The sequence below is a fragment of the Didymosphaeria variabile genome (assembly GCF_027946475.1).
Source record: "Didymosphaeria variabile strain IMI 356815 chromosome Unknown scaffold_4, whole genome shotgun sequence".
Lineage (NCBI taxonomy): Eukaryota > Fungi > Ascomycota > Dothideomycetes > Pleosporales > Didymosphaeriaceae > Didymosphaeria > Didymosphaeria variabile.
This window is the reverse complement of record NW_026611623.1, coordinates 2,359,983-2,374,217: the sequence shown is the minus strand read 5'-3', so window position 1 is coordinate 2,374,217 and position 14,235 is coordinate 2,359,983. Positions and strand designations below refer to the sequence as shown.

At 52.9% G+C, this 14,235-nt stretch overlaps 6 protein-coding genes across 6 annotated transcripts; 2 read left to right on the top strand and 4 right to left on the bottom strand.

Moving 5' to 3' along the window:
* Window positions 1–78: 78 nt before the first annotated feature.
* On the bottom strand, window positions 79–2,272 carry N0V89_005685 (uncharacterized protein; the record flags this gene model as incomplete). Its single annotated transcript, XM_056214460.1, has 2 exons — window positions 79–1,226; window positions 1,276–2,272. The coding sequence occupies 2 exons, from the start codon at window positions 2,270–2,272 to the stop codon at window positions 79–81; spliced, it is 2,145 nt and encodes a 714-aa protein (XP_056071727.1).
* Window positions 2,273–2,781: 509 nt separating this feature from the next.
* Window positions 2,782–5,353, bottom strand: N0V89_005684 (uncharacterized protein; the record flags this gene model as incomplete). The annotated part of the gene is made up of 3 exons (XM_056214459.1): window positions 2,782–3,966; window positions 4,030–5,274; window positions 5,339–5,353. 3 exons carry the CDS (start codon window positions 5,351–5,353, stop codon window positions 2,782–2,784), a joined length of 2,445 nt encoding a protein of 814 aa, XP_056071726.1.
* A 648-nt stretch (window positions 5,354–6,001) lies between these two features.
* On the top strand, window positions 6,002–6,880 carry N0V89_005683 (uncharacterized protein; the record flags this gene model as incomplete). Its single annotated transcript, XM_056214458.1, has 1 exon — window positions 6,002–6,880. The coding sequence occupies one exon, from the start codon at window positions 6,002–6,004 to the stop codon at window positions 6,878–6,880; it is 879 nt and encodes a 292-aa protein (XP_056071725.1).
* Window positions 6,881–7,672: 792 nt separating this feature from the next.
* On the bottom strand, window positions 7,673–9,816 carry N0V89_005682 (uncharacterized protein; the record flags this gene model as incomplete). Its single annotated transcript, XM_056214457.1, has 2 exons — window positions 7,673–8,928; window positions 8,979–9,816. The coding sequence occupies 2 exons, from the start codon at window positions 9,814–9,816 to the stop codon at window positions 7,673–7,675; spliced, it is 2,094 nt and encodes a 697-aa protein (XP_056071724.1).
* A 710-nt stretch (window positions 9,817–10,526) lies between these two features.
* On the bottom strand, window positions 10,527–12,312 carry N0V89_005681 (uncharacterized protein; the record flags this gene model as incomplete). The annotated part of the gene is made up of 2 exons (XM_056214456.1): window positions 10,527–12,085; window positions 12,138–12,312. 2 exons carry the CDS (start codon window positions 12,310–12,312, stop codon window positions 10,527–10,529), a joined length of 1,734 nt encoding a protein of 577 aa, XP_056071723.1.
* A 718-nt stretch (window positions 12,313–13,030) lies between these two features.
* N0V89_005680 (uncharacterized protein) lies at window positions 13,031–14,047 on the top strand (the record flags this gene model as incomplete). Its single annotated transcript, XM_056214455.1, has 1 exon — window positions 13,031–14,047. The coding sequence occupies one exon, from the start codon at window positions 13,031–13,033 to the stop codon at window positions 14,045–14,047; it is 1,017 nt and encodes a 338-aa protein (XP_056071722.1).
* Window positions 14,048–14,235: the final 188 nt, after the last annotated feature.

Below are 14,235 nucleotides of genomic sequence, written 5' to 3'. Positions count from 1 at the left end.
ACAGTCACAACTGAACAATGCAGACAGCAAATATAGTCGTTTTGAACATAGTACATTCTCTGTAACTAATGAGACATCTCAAACAAGCCTTCTCGCACTCCTGACATCACTAGCGCCCAGCCCTTCCACGACCTTGGCCTCCATGACTTCATAAACAGGAATCTCTGCTAATCGAGCAACGATATGGTGCAGGGTTGGCAGCTTCTTCCAGTCCATCGCGTCGAAATTGATCTCAGCTCGATCCGCTACTAGCAAGCTATTCACTTGTCGCGGTGCTTTCGCTTCTTCCACATTCGGAACAATTCCAACGTATTCAACGTCGGCCTGTCCACGCTCTTTGCTGCCGGCGGGCGCTGTTGTGGCAATGTATTTATGGAAGAACAGACCCTCTTCCTGTCCGATTTGTGGAGGACCAGAGCCTTGCACTCCATTCGATATCGTTTTGGTCTCTAATCCAGTGAGTGAAACATCCAGGAATTGGTTGCCCATCCACCCTGCTTTTAGCTTCCACGTGCCTGCGTCTTTGGTGACATCAAGCGTAGCGTAAACTTTCGGCATGCCGAGCTCTTCTCGTCCGCTGATGATAGGATCTGCGAGGTTCTCAAACAGCACCGGAAGGTAGGTTCCGGTGACCTTGTCTCCATTTTTCTTGGTGTACTCGACCCCATGGACATATAGTCCGAAATGGTTGTAGCCATTGCCACCAAGCCACTCAAGGTTTCCTAGCGAAGATAGAGAGAAAGTTGCGTAGCAATTGGAATCCGCCGATGCAAATTTGAACTGCGATGTGGGAAGCAAGTTCTGCAAAAGCGTCCGAGATGTCTTAATCTTGATGCTCGCAGTGGTGAAAGTCGACTGACTCCAGTCTCTAGAGTTACCGAGGTGATCCTGTCGAGGCCCAGGGAATGGCCCGAACACTGTGGGCATGCGACGGTACGCGCTGGGTTTCCGGCTCCATAGCCACTCGCGCAGTTTCTGGCTTGTATAGTGCCACTCATCGTGACCGAAATTCTCGTCCGTGTAGCGGCTCGTATCAAGGGGAGGACCGGCGCCCAAATCCTGACCTGCGATACGAGAGTACTCTTGGATCTGAGATGCGCGTTTGTAGCGGCACTGCTCGTATAGCTTGAGTCTCTCTGGAATCTCAGCAAGTGGTGTCCCCAAGGGAAGAACACATGCTAAGGAAGCAGCGTCCTCGATGGCCTGCGCTGCACCTTGGCCTTGGTCTGCAGATAGTTAGCTTAGTCATTTTGATGTGGAAGTCATTTAACTCACGTGGTGTAAAGGGATGCGCTGCGTCGCCGATGAGTGCGAGCTGCCCATCCGCCCACGTGGGCAGCTGATCCATATCGAGAAGGTCCCACACCTTCAGCGTATCCTCATCAGCCATGCTCAATATCTTCAAAACGGCCGGATTCCAGCCCTTGTACACGTCTAGCATCTTGTCCAAGTCTGCGGAGCTTTGCCATTCGTCGGCTTGTTGATCCTTCTGCTCGGTCTCGGATGTTGGATGTATGCAGACAAAGTTCAAAAGCTCGTGATGTCTTGTTGGGTAAATGACAACACGTCGGTCCTTTCCCATGAATATGTTCAAGTGTCCCTCTTTCTCGGCAAGGGGCTTCGTTAATGGGTCGTCAAGAGCACGTGAGCGCGGCATTGTGAATCGAAATGCGCTCTTTCCGGACCCAGATGGTTTGAAACCTTGCGAACCCGGCAATCCACAACGAGCTTTCGAGTGTACGCCATCAGCGCCGATCACAACATCCGCTTTGAGTTGCTCGCCAGACGCCAAAGTGACGCTGCCATCTGTGCCGACACTGGCCACTCGGCTGGAGGTGCGAAGGATAGCTGCCGCTCCAGTGCCATCTTCTGCAGTCGCCACCTTCTTCAGTTGCGAGTGAAGGTCCACTCGATGTGCGAGAAGCCATGGGTATTGCCATCTCCCTGCTGCTCTCCAAAGCGGAACCTCGAACATCTGTTTGCCATCTGGCAAAGACTGCGAGAAGATCTTGCAAGGGACAGCGCCCAGATCTTCGAGGTTGATACCCATTCTCAGAAGCAATCCGGTTGCGTTTGGCGCCATATGTACAGCCGCGCCTAGTTCGTTGGCGAACCTCGATTGTTCCAGGAGAGTGACATGATGGCCCTGTTGTCGAAGGAAAATCGCTGCGCTCAATCCTCCAATGCCCGCTCCAACGACCAGGACGTTGAGCGGTCTGAGTCCTTTGTTTGTATGGTCGACGCCATTCACGCGAGCAGTGGTGCCGTTCATTGCGAAACGTAGCTAAATTGAGGTGCGAAGGTTCCACGCCAACGGCTACATCGACGACCTAATACACGAGGATTATATCTGGATGCAGTAGCGCGAGGCCGATGCTCGCATCTGAAGCCAGCGTATTTCGTACCTAGGCAAACAGTAATCCGTTGCCATGTGGCGGGCAATGATCTCCACATTCCCGAGGGTACCAATGCCACTACAGGTGGTTCGGACATATCGGAGCGGAGATCTACATATATTGAGAGGACAGTTGATTGGCCATATCGATTATCCTATACACCCTTCGCGGTCGGTAGCAATCTGCCTGGGCTCTCGTGTGGTCTTTCTCCGCCCAAGTCTTGCGTGTACCGAGTCATCTACTCGTGAGCCCTCTCTCTCAGCGTTAAACACTGTAATGGAGATAGATGGCTCTAGGTGGAGTCTCTGTCACATAAACGCCGGAATGGACCTTCTTTCATAATTCTAGAGGCTGTCTTGTAGCGCGATGCTCCTTTGACGGACCATCATTTTGACGCAGAGCGAAGAACTTCCATCAACTGCACCAGACCCTCAACAAGTGGTGGGCAAGACCCGCAAACAGCTCCATGATTGCGTCGCAACAGTTCTGACACCGTACCGAGTACCTGAGCGGCATCGCGGAGTTGCACAATCGTTTGTGTGCTGTTGTCTCGGATAGCAGGTTCTCCTCGGTTGAGCTTAACGAATCGCTTGAAATCTCTTTCCTCCGTGCCCCCAAGGATGAGAACTTGGAGATCATGGTAAGGCTCATGATTCGCATCATCAGCTGTACGCTTAAGCAAGCCATATGCCCAAAGTACAAGAGCAGCATGGTAGACTGCCATGGCATAAAAGTTCTGTACCATGCCCTGCGATGATGCCTCGGAGATTTTGATAACTTGTGATGCATGCCAAACTGCCTGTCTTGCTACTGCTGTCGAAGTCCAACTACGAATTGAAGAATAGGCATGCCGAGCTTCATCTGGACCTGCAATGCCGGCGAATATTTGGACTTCCTCTAATGGTGCGTTCAGATGCATAAGCATAATTTCGACGGTAAGAAGCTCTTGGACATGACTGGAGACGTGATTGAGACGGAAGTCTTCGCACAGCGACGTCAGCTCTTGCTGACGTGAAGAAAGTAGTAAGCTATCCGCAAATTGCTTCTTCGAAGTTACCGCCCGGAGCTGCCGGTACTCCCAGATCATGCCCCAAATCATATACAAGTAGGCTGCGCTGGCTGTAGGGAATAGGTTGAGGTATTCGAGATCTTCCAAACAGTCGAAAAGAGTAGGTCTCTTCGCTGTTGCCCCCAAGGTGGTCAAGTACGTAGTTTTCCATGCCGAAGCTGATGGTGCTTGCCATAGTGCGTCAGAATGAGGCAGTGGCAGATTCATCTCGGCGTAAGAGATCAGGGGTGGTTTGAGGAGCGCCATTGAAGATTGCCGATCGAACTCAAAATATCTGTAGACAAGACGAAGCCAGGATTCTTGGTGGACCCACTCCTTCCATTTCTTCTGCAGTGAGGGGCCTTCTTCATCGGGGTTTGGATACATCTTCTTCCATATAGAACGGCTGAACCAGCCCCCACGGCGGAGCATAGTGATTGGAGGCTGTAGGAAGCTTTCTGCGATTTCCATTTTGCGACTCATGCCGCTCCACATGCCGACTTCACAAAGCAGAAGTTGCATCTAAATCATCGAGACAATGTCAGCTTCTGTGTCTCAAGGATGGCAACCGATACATAGTCTTACCTGTAAGTATTGAATGTCGCGAATGGAACTGTTGTCCTCATCTATAGACTTTGCCATAGAAACGCGTGCTACTTCGTGTAGAGCAAGGCCTAACTTTTGCAAGAGATCATCTGGGGCTGAGAAAGCCCCCGCAGCGACGATGCAGGCGAGCAGCAATGGATGCACTCGGGTGGGCGAGAATGTTGGAAGATGGAAACACGCTCCGGCATCGACGGAGAGCGAAGTGAAGAAGACTTGAATCATGCCCTCAAGTAATTCGAGGGACGGAAACCCAGCGGCTATACGTTTGGAGTTCTCATAACTAGAGCTTTCGAGCACCAGGGCGAGGAGTCTGTCTCTCGTAGTATAGGACAGTCGCTCGCTTGTGATGTTACGAGATGGGATATGGGCAGGCGATTGACCTTCTCTCTCTCCGTCGGGAAATGCTAGGTTCGATTCGCCTGCGGTCACTGGATTCGTCTTGCTCCTTGGATTATAGCGCCAAAGGCTTCGATCAAATGCTTTCGCGCGATCTGCAGCAGCAGTGTCCGACGGTCTGTGCTGGATATGCTGTTCAGCAAGGTGGACGTCCTGGTGAAAGGATTTTTGTTGAGAGCTTTCTTGGAAGAAATTCTGATCAAATAAAGCAAGATCAACGCCACTGAAATCAAGGTCCCAGTTGAAGTTATGTTCAACAAGCCCCCGAGGGGTGGCGTAACCTGAGAGAGCAGTCTCCAAAGGCGGCATATATCGGAGAAAGTCCGGTATGGAGGCATCACCTGGAGACCCTTCGCTGAAAGTCATGGTACTATTCTGCATGAATAGAGGGAGTGGCTCTGGATCTTGTGTTGTACCCAACGTCACATCCGCAAAATCGGGTTCCATACCCGACATGTTGTCCCACGCCTGCGGCATCTGGTGGGGTGCAACCATGACGGCTTCCTCCACTGTCGACTCCGAGTGATGATGTGATGGGGTAGGTTGAGAAGTCTGTGCACGTGGCGACCGTGAGTCGAGGTTATTAGAGAGATCAAGCAAGTCTTGAGCGGCGTCAAGCTCTTCTGCGGCATCGAGCTCTTCTTGCGCTGTCGTCGACAGGCGACAAGTTAGGTCCTTCTGCCGACACCTGCGGCACGGCTTTTCGTCTTCACACTTGAGGTGGCTCTTCGAGCATTCTTCGCAGGCTTGACCAACCCTGCTCAAACGAGCAACCTCCGTACGTGAACGCTTCTTGCCAGTGTCAGAGGCATGGTTGGCAACATGTCTCTTAAGTAAATCGCTAGAAATCTTCAGCCGTGTCGTATTGGAAGTACACCGGAGCACTGCTTACACTCTGGCGAAGCATTTGGAACAAGTTGGGCACACGTAAGGTCTCTGCTTGGTGTCTAGGCTCGTGAGCTAGTGCTAACAATGCTCAAGTGTAGCTATGCATTGCTTACGCGAACGGACGTGACGCATCAAGTGGTCAACGCGTATGAATGAGCGCTTGCACGTGCTACATTGAAAGAGCCTTTCCTTCGCTTCCGTTTCGGGCATAGCCGGAGGACTTGTTCCTTTCTCAGTCATCTTACGGTGCATGCAGTCAGCTCGGCTCGGGTTGGACAAGATGTCGGGGCAGGATGTGGAGGACAATCTGGGGAAGCCAGGGAAATATGGGGTGACGCGGAGAGACAAGACAGGAGGCGTTCGCTGCCCGAGACCTCCGCTAGCGTTTCGTGGGTTTCCCCACATCCCGAGAGCGGGCGCCATCGCCCCCGAGCAACATCCGACAGTCTGCAAGAGCTTAGCATTGCTGGATCCCAACGCGAAACATAGATTGCGAGTGCATCCTCTTCGGAGGAACGACTCGTCTGTCAAGTTTCGAGCATAGAGCACGTGATTTAGTCCTTCACAAGCCTTCGCATCGACCCTCTGAGTCGGTCAACCTATTGAGCCCCTCAACACACTTGTCCATTCATCCATTTGGCTCCTTGAACCACCGCAATCCAAAAAGATGCCTCGTCCACCCATTCACTTCTTCTCCCATGGCTCAACGATGATGCTCGGCGAGGAGTCCGCCTCAGCGACCTACTGGAAACAATGCGGCGACGAAGCGCTCGCTCACAACATCAAAGGCATTGTGATGATGGGCGCGCACTGGGACGCCCGGGGCACAAATCGCATCGACGTCGCGATGAAAGCCGACCCCGCAAAGTCACCCGTTGCTTACGTCCACCCCTCAAAATATGTCGACTACAAGCTGAACCCCGACCTCAAGACCGGCAAGCGCGTAATTGACATGCTGAACGACGCTGGTCTTGATGCACGGGCTAATGAAACATTCGACTGGATTCATGATACATACTTGATTCTGGTCAGGATGTTCCTTGGGGGATGTCCACCGACTACGATCGTGAGCATGAACGCCAGGTTCGATCCGCACTTGCACGCAAGAGTAGGCAGTGTCGTCGCTAAGCTGAGAGAGGAAAACTACCTCATTATCGGAACAGGAGGTGCGGTGCACAACCTCTACCGGAATCACTGGTGGCAGATGCTACGGTATTCGGATAACTTTGCGATGCCGGTCCCGCCAGAGGCAGCTATGTTGGAGTTCAGACAAAGTATTGAGGACGTCTTCTTGAGGAACTGTAGAGCCGGCATGAAGCGAGGTGCTCTGGTGAATGCCGTCACGCGATTGATGAAGCATCCTCAGTACAGAGATGCGCATGGGACAGACGATCACTTTATGGCTGCTTGTTTTATAGCTGGTGTTGTAGATGCTAGCGAAGGTGTCGCTGATGATGGGTGTGTTCTCGGGGCTGAAGACTGGGAGTTGGTCAATATGTGTAACAGTCAATTCACTGTAGGGAAGTGGGTGTCGCAGACTGCTTGACTCATATAACGAATTGTATTGTGCCTTCTCACCTCCGAATTCTCGCCTGACTCTCAAAGCCCCACGATCCGTAATTTACACAGCATAACAATTAGTAAACCAAGACTACGACTTCGCATACACTCCAGTCAATGTTCCCAGCACGCGGAGACCACTGGCTTTTATAATACCTCTTTACACTCCAGGACCCTTCTCCTTCGCACCTCCGAGTTACGTATCACCTCAAGATTAACCAATCCCAATTCCGCTTGGCCTTGTCTCCTGTCCACCTTCATCTCGTCCTCCTTCATCACCGGTGCCACGTCCTCCATTCTTCCTCCTCTCCGCACCCGCTTTCGTAAGCGGACGCGAGTCCTTCTTGTCGCCAGCGAGAGTCAGCGGGCTGAAGCCAAGGTGTTCAGGTGCGTGCTTAGACATATTTCGCGTGCTTCTGTTGCAGTTTGCGGACGTACAAACCCACGTTGAGGTTGATTGTGCCGAGCTTCAAGGTGTGTTGATTTAGGAAAAGAAGTAAGCGCGGGAATATATAAAGCGACATGGCAGCCGTCAGCCCTTCACAGCATGACAGTCACATACTACACAGCGCAGCCCCTCCTCGGAAACGTGAAATTGAAATTCGCATTCAACCGCAACCACCCAATGCTATACCCAGCTAATCTATGCAAAAATGTCCTGAAAACAAATGAAGGAAACAACGCTGTGCGCTAGGGTATTGGTATTACTCCACCACTGCTCCTCCCTCCATTATCTATATACACTTCCTCGCACCATCTTTTACCCTCACCGCTCCTGTCACTCGGGTGCGCGTGGCCCCGTCTCAAGATCACCGTCGGATTGTCCCCTCCACCCCCTCCAGAGCTCATTCAACGTCCCACTAAGGCTCCTTGCCCTGCCGCCAGTCTGCTCATCTCGGCTTCTGTTATCTTCATCCGTAGCTGTACGCCGCCGGTCCAACGGTTCGCCAATGTGACTATCCATCACCTCATCAGCACCTATGCCTAGAACACTTTGTCTCCGCGCTGCATCGCCGCTGTTAGTGTCTCTCTGCAGCGGCGGCCCGCGGAGACTCCCGCTCCTTTTCAGATTCGCGACCATAGCGCTTAGACTGTTTGATAGCGGACTCGCGAGCAGAGGGCCGGAAACAGAATTTCGACTGCCGGCGCGCTCGGAGGTTGCGATGCGGCGAAGGCGATGCTGCGCAAGCGTGGAAGGTGGGGTGGGTGCGATAGCGGCTGTGTCAGATATTTGTCGGACAGGAGTCTGCGGGCGTGGTGGGCCGGTGAGCTCGGGGGAGGATGTGGATGCGGCTGGTAGCTCTGGTGTTTGTGAAGGTAGGACTGGGGTGGAGAGAGTACTGTTGCGGCTGAGTTCTGCAGGGCGAGGATCGAAAGACGTGGAATGGGTGTCGTCATCCTCCCACGGATTCCGCATGAGTGGTGATGGAACTTCGAGCGCGGCTGCTGACGTTAGGGGGTCTTCAGACAGTGCGTCAGGCGTGAACGTGATGTCGGGGCTGGCTGATTGTGAAATTTCTCTGGTTGGCGGTCTTCTGTCGGTATTGATTGGAGGTGATGTTGCTCGAACGGTGGATGAGCGTCGACTACTTCCGGCTGCTTCGTTCGTTCCATTGACGTCGTCGCAGTATCTTTCCCCGTCTACAAGATTAATCGCATCTTCCGGTTCGGGGTCCCTATCCTCGTCTTCGTCCAAGCGTTTGGGCCTTCCGCTCGTTATCAACCATACACCAAGGAAAGTCAACGCACATCCACCCACGAACTTGCCTGCGTCGTCTCCCGAGGTCCGCTCAAAATCCCTATACAAGACGGCCGAACCTAGAATGACAGATAGAGTAAAAAGGACAAATTGCACGGGTATAACTTGCGTCGCATCAAAGCGCTGGAGAGCCCTGTTGATGTACTTGATCTGCATGACCGCAGTCCCGACCAAAATAGCAACGAGCAGATACGTAACGGGAAATGTGATTGCGCGCCAAAGCGTATATGAGAGCATGGACGCCACGCCCTTAGTGGAGAGGGCCGTGTAGCCACCTGTCGGACATGAGTATTGAGCCACAACAGACCTCTAATAGGGTACTCACCAAACAGCCCGACCAGCCCCAGGTCGATCAAAATGTTCTTATCGCCGTAGCGGTTACTGGCAAAGAGCAACGCGATAATAACAGCAACGGTTATCCCAAAGTACGTCTCAAACTCCCAAGTACTGATCAAGCTCCAGATCTCGTCCGGACCCAGTTTGGGATTATTATCGCTCGCACTGAGAACCACAGTGACAGCCCCACCGACAGCAACCAGCACTCCGAGAGCATCTCGTGCGCGGAAGGGCTCCTTGAGCATAAATGGTGCGATAATGCAGTTCGAGATCAGAGCGACGACGCCGAGCGGCGAGACGATGGACGCGGGAGCGAATCCGTAGGCAAGGAAGTTGCCCGCTTCGCCACAGGTCATCATGATGATACCTGCCCACCAGTACGGAGATTTGAGATAGCTCTTTTGCTTGTACGCAGCCTCTTCCACGCCGTCCTCCTCTTGCACTGGCGAAAGCCCCGACCTTGACCCTCCCGTATTCTTCCGCGAAGGCGCCGCATGCAGCAACGGGTCCTCTTCGCTCGCTGTATCTTCTGCTACGGGCTCATCTCGATACCGCTTCACCCCGCTCAAACTACGATAACTCGCGCTCCGCCTCTTCCGCTGTCTCTCCTTGGCCTGCCATTCCCGCTCCAGCCGTATATGCGCATATCTCTGAGTATTCAACGCGAAGGATATGAGGACGTTGCCGACAATGGCCGTGATGATGCCGATAAAAGAGTTCCACTGCTCGCTCCCGTACGGTGGGATAAGACTCGTCGATGTCGGACTAGGCGCATCGCTCGTCGTTGTCGCCGGGCCCGCGGCGACACTCGTGGGTGGGAGCATCATGGGTGGGAGGGAAGATCAGAGTTGCGCGTTCCCTGTCCGCCGTTCGTTTCTACACGCAAAGGACTTGTCGGGTGGAGGATCTCGGCCTCGGGTGGTGGTTATTCGCAGCAGCCGGGGATCCGGAAAGCTTCATATAGGATAAGCTATGCAAATTTGTAAGACAAACATGCTCGCAGCGGTTGCAGAGGGCGTACGAAGCAGAGGGTTGCGTTGCCGCGATGCCGTGCGTAGTTGCACATTTTCTTGGCACTAGCAAGGGTCCTGATCTTCACATGACGGGACCCGGACCAAGCCCCGCGCCCCCATGTTTACATCACCATGCAGCTGTGCCAGCCTCGTTGACCTAACGTCCATCACGTACCGACGTCTGTCTCTACTATATACATGAGTCAACTTGTTCTCGTTGTGACGCTTTCTTTTCGACTTAAGGGTTTGCTTCCGGTTGATTTTCTGCATGATGAATCGTGCACGAAAGCGAACGGACGATATACTATTGGTTTCTAGACTGAACATGTTTTTCAAATGAAGTGCATGAGGGGTTGACGCTTGATGCCAACCTAGATCGAAACTAAACACAGATCAGTCGACTTGTCCCGTACAAATCATGCTGTAATAAACGTTCCTTCGCACTGCGCCCTTCGTCAAGGACCGTATGTTCTTCAATACTGGTCTAGTGCGTCTGAATCGTCGTATGAGTCCTCGAATGATTCTCAGTATGACTCTTCAGCTGGCTCCTCATCCGAGAACACATCCAACCCACGATAGTTCCTTGCTAGATCGGCGATGTCGTCGTTCTCGCGAATACGCTCAAACAGCCAACTGCCCTCGACTCGAGGAAGCCTGCGAAGCATCTTAAGCAAAACTTCGGCGTCGTCATCGTTGGCCGGGACGTGGTCATCATCGAGTCGATTTGCGTTACTCGACTGCATCTCCAGGCAAAGATACAGGGCTACATCTTCGAATCGTTTGGCCGGTTCAGTTCGAATGTGACTGTCCTTCAGTTTCCTGATCGCTTTCCCCAAAGCGGTCTGATCTACAACCGACGCCGCAGGGCAGTACTGGTCCGGTCTGACGCCATGTTGAACCAAAAATTTGACACCGGCCAAGCATCCTCTGTCCACACGTCGGCTCATAAGCATTGTCCTGTTACGTTCAGACTTGAGAAATTCCGCATGGTTAATCCAAATACACGCCAAGTCGAAGCGGTGGTGGTCGATGGCGATGCGCAAAGCCCGGAACCAGCGTATATCGTATATATCAACGAAGGCGTCTTTAAGTACCGCGCGTATGTAAGAGCGGCTTGCTTCCTCGTAAATTTGATCGAATTGGTGGTCAGACTGAGGGAGCATATGGACAATCAGCTCCTGAGGGAGGACGTTAAAGCGCTCCATGTTGCTTCGCTTCACTCGCACCCCGTGGATAGCTTCCAGTACAGAGCATAGAAAAGTCAGGTGGCATTCTTCGACATGCTCATCGCGACTGATGATTTTAAGTGCGCCACGAAGAACATCATTTCCGAGGCTGTCCGGATCCATTATAGATTCATGGACCGCCAAACGTTCGAAAATGAAACGGCATATTATCGCTGCGATCGCGAACTGGCGTTGCCGGACCGATACCTGCACTCCTATTGTGAAGCGGTGCGCAAGGATCTGAGGGGTATACCCGGGGAGGTGACGGATCCGTGCCAGAGATCGTTCCACAATGTATTCCACTATGGAGGTCCTACCTGTGCCAGCGGCGGTGAGGAACGCACTTTGCAAGTAGGGCTCATGGCCTACAAAGACGTCTGCGGTTATGGGTACCATCTTTTCGAACATCTTAAGGTCTCCGATGGCCGCGATAGACGTCCAGAGGCGTTGGTCTTGGATAACGACCGGCGGCACTTTGTGGCAGATGCGACTGCTGTCTGCGATTACATGGCCATCTTCAAGTCCAACTCCAGGTCTTTCTTGGACGTCGCCAACGATCTCTTTCCATTTGTCGTTCCGTAGGTGTCGTGAACCAGCGATCAGGCCTGTGCAGATAGCGAGCAGATGTTCTTTCCCTATGTCATCTGGATCGATACATTCTGCGATGAGAAGCTCGCCCATCATCTGTCTTGCCAACTTCGTGACGGCATTTGCAGCAATGCCCCTCTTATTTGCATGCATAGCCCCACCATGGCGAATGAGTAAACGCAGTTTTTGGGCTTCCGTCAAGGGCTGAAAGACATGAGCGATCCTCTGCACACCGATAATATCGTTCTGAATCGCGTTGGAGAATGCTTCTGTGAAAGGTCAATCTGAAGACCCCGACGATACTGGGGAAAAGCAACAGACTGCAGACGAGGCGGTACTTGACGGCGGCCGCACTTCCAATATCGCTCACTAAATTGTGCATACAGAGAGCGAAAAGCTCTGGAGGGAGGTCGGTCAACTTTACTGGCGCCTGTTGTTGGTTCGCTGCAGCTGTGAGCTTTTCAGGCGCTTTGCGTCTTCCGCGACGAGTGGCCATGCTGCGGGAAACCGCGTCGATGGCGCCGCTGGATTGCTTCCCGGGGGATCTTAAGGTGAGTGCAGAGGTCAAGAGAACGTATTTTGCCACGTGCGAGTATCAACATGGTTCGTGAAGCAGCGGCGTGGGTGTAGCTCGCGCTTGCCTTCTGTAGCGACGAGCTCCTGTACGCGGCAATGGCCACCGACGCAGCAGAAGGGTAGTATCCCTCCTTATCCTTACCCTGTTCCATTGTCTGCTCGCATGAGTTCTCCCATATCGGGGGCTTATCCAAGGCCGACTATCTTAACATGTCTCCAGTAGCAGGATCTTGGCAAGAGCCCTCCTTCGACCTCCAGTGACATTGCCAGAGGTCGCATAACCCCTATGTAAAGTTCATGCAAGGTCACCTCAACGCAAGCGGTCGGTGAGATGCCCCGATCCGCGCGGAACGGTACGGTAGGTCTCTGGCGCCGTCTCACCACTCCTCATCCACAACGGGGATAGCCTTGGCATAACTCCGACTGCACATCGGGACTTAGGCAGTAAGCCCTCTATTGGGGTAGAACTTGGCATGTCACTACCGTTTACTCGAACATATAAGAGGGCCTTGTTTTCGCTTTAAATGGCTTGGATACTCCCTTGCTACACAGAGTGCCTCAAATATCACAGTCATCACCACCAACGCCACGAACCATCCACTCTACTAAATTCAAAGTCAAAATAACCCTTCTCCACAATGCCTCCCTCTAACCACCCCATCGTAACCCTCGAAGAAGCCTTCCTCTCCCCGCACGTCCGGTCCTTTTACGCCTCTTCCAACTTTCCCGACCCAAACGCCGAAGACGGCCTCACCGGCTACGCAACGGCCTCGCTCATGGAATTCGGCCCCCAACGCCTTTCCTCGATGGATTCAAATGGAATATCGCTGCAGATAGTCAGCCACGTCCCGAACCCGCTCCCTTTGGATGCCAGCACCGCGCGAGCTGTAAACGATGATGTCGCAGCGCACATCAAAAACATGCCAGAAGCAAGGTTCGCCGCTTTCGCCACGCTGCCGATGAAATATCCCGAGGACGCAGTGGCGGAGTTGCGGAGGTGTGTAAAAGAGCTAGGCTTCGTAGGCGCACTCATCGACAGCAACTGCGGCGGGCGGTTTTACGACGATTCTTTCTTCTGGTCTGTCTTCGACACAGCAGTGGACCTAGATGTACCAATCTACATCCATCCGTGTCCCAACGAAGCCGTCAAGAAAGTGCTCTACTCAGGAAACTACTCCGAACATATAGCGACGTCAATGAGCGAATACGCGTGGGGCTGGCATAACGAAGCGGCTGTCTCCTTCCTGCGGCTCTTCGCCTCAGGCCTCTTCGACCGCTTGCCCACCCTCAAGCTCCTACTAGGCCACTGCGGCGAGATGATTCCGTTCCAAATGGAGCGCACCGCGAATGTGATTGAGCGGCAGTGGCCGCACATCGGTGGCAAGCATGAAAGAAGTTTCAGGACTGTGTGGGACGAGAACGTCTGGATTACCACGAGTGGATTTTTCGAGACCGGCAACATGCCATGTGTCTTAGGACAGTGTAAGCTCAACAGAATACTGTTCAGCGTTGACTATCCGTTCGGCAAGAACGAGGCTGGTGTTGCTTTTCTGCAGAAGCTGAAGGAGGAAGGGTTAGTGGACGAAGAGGGGTTGGAGATGATTGCGTGGAGGAATGCGGAGAAACTCTTGGGGGTGAAGGCTAAGAAGAGGTGATCGGTAGGATGTAGATGGGTATGATTGGTATCTCTGAAATTGAAATACACGCCTCTGGACGGGCAGTGGCCGGTGTTAATACCAGCAGTACCTTAAGAACGAAACCGTCATTCGCCACTCTATGCTTTTCTCCTCCAGAAATTCCCCCTCAATAGCTTGAGACGTTGTATCTCGCGGTGCTGCTTCAT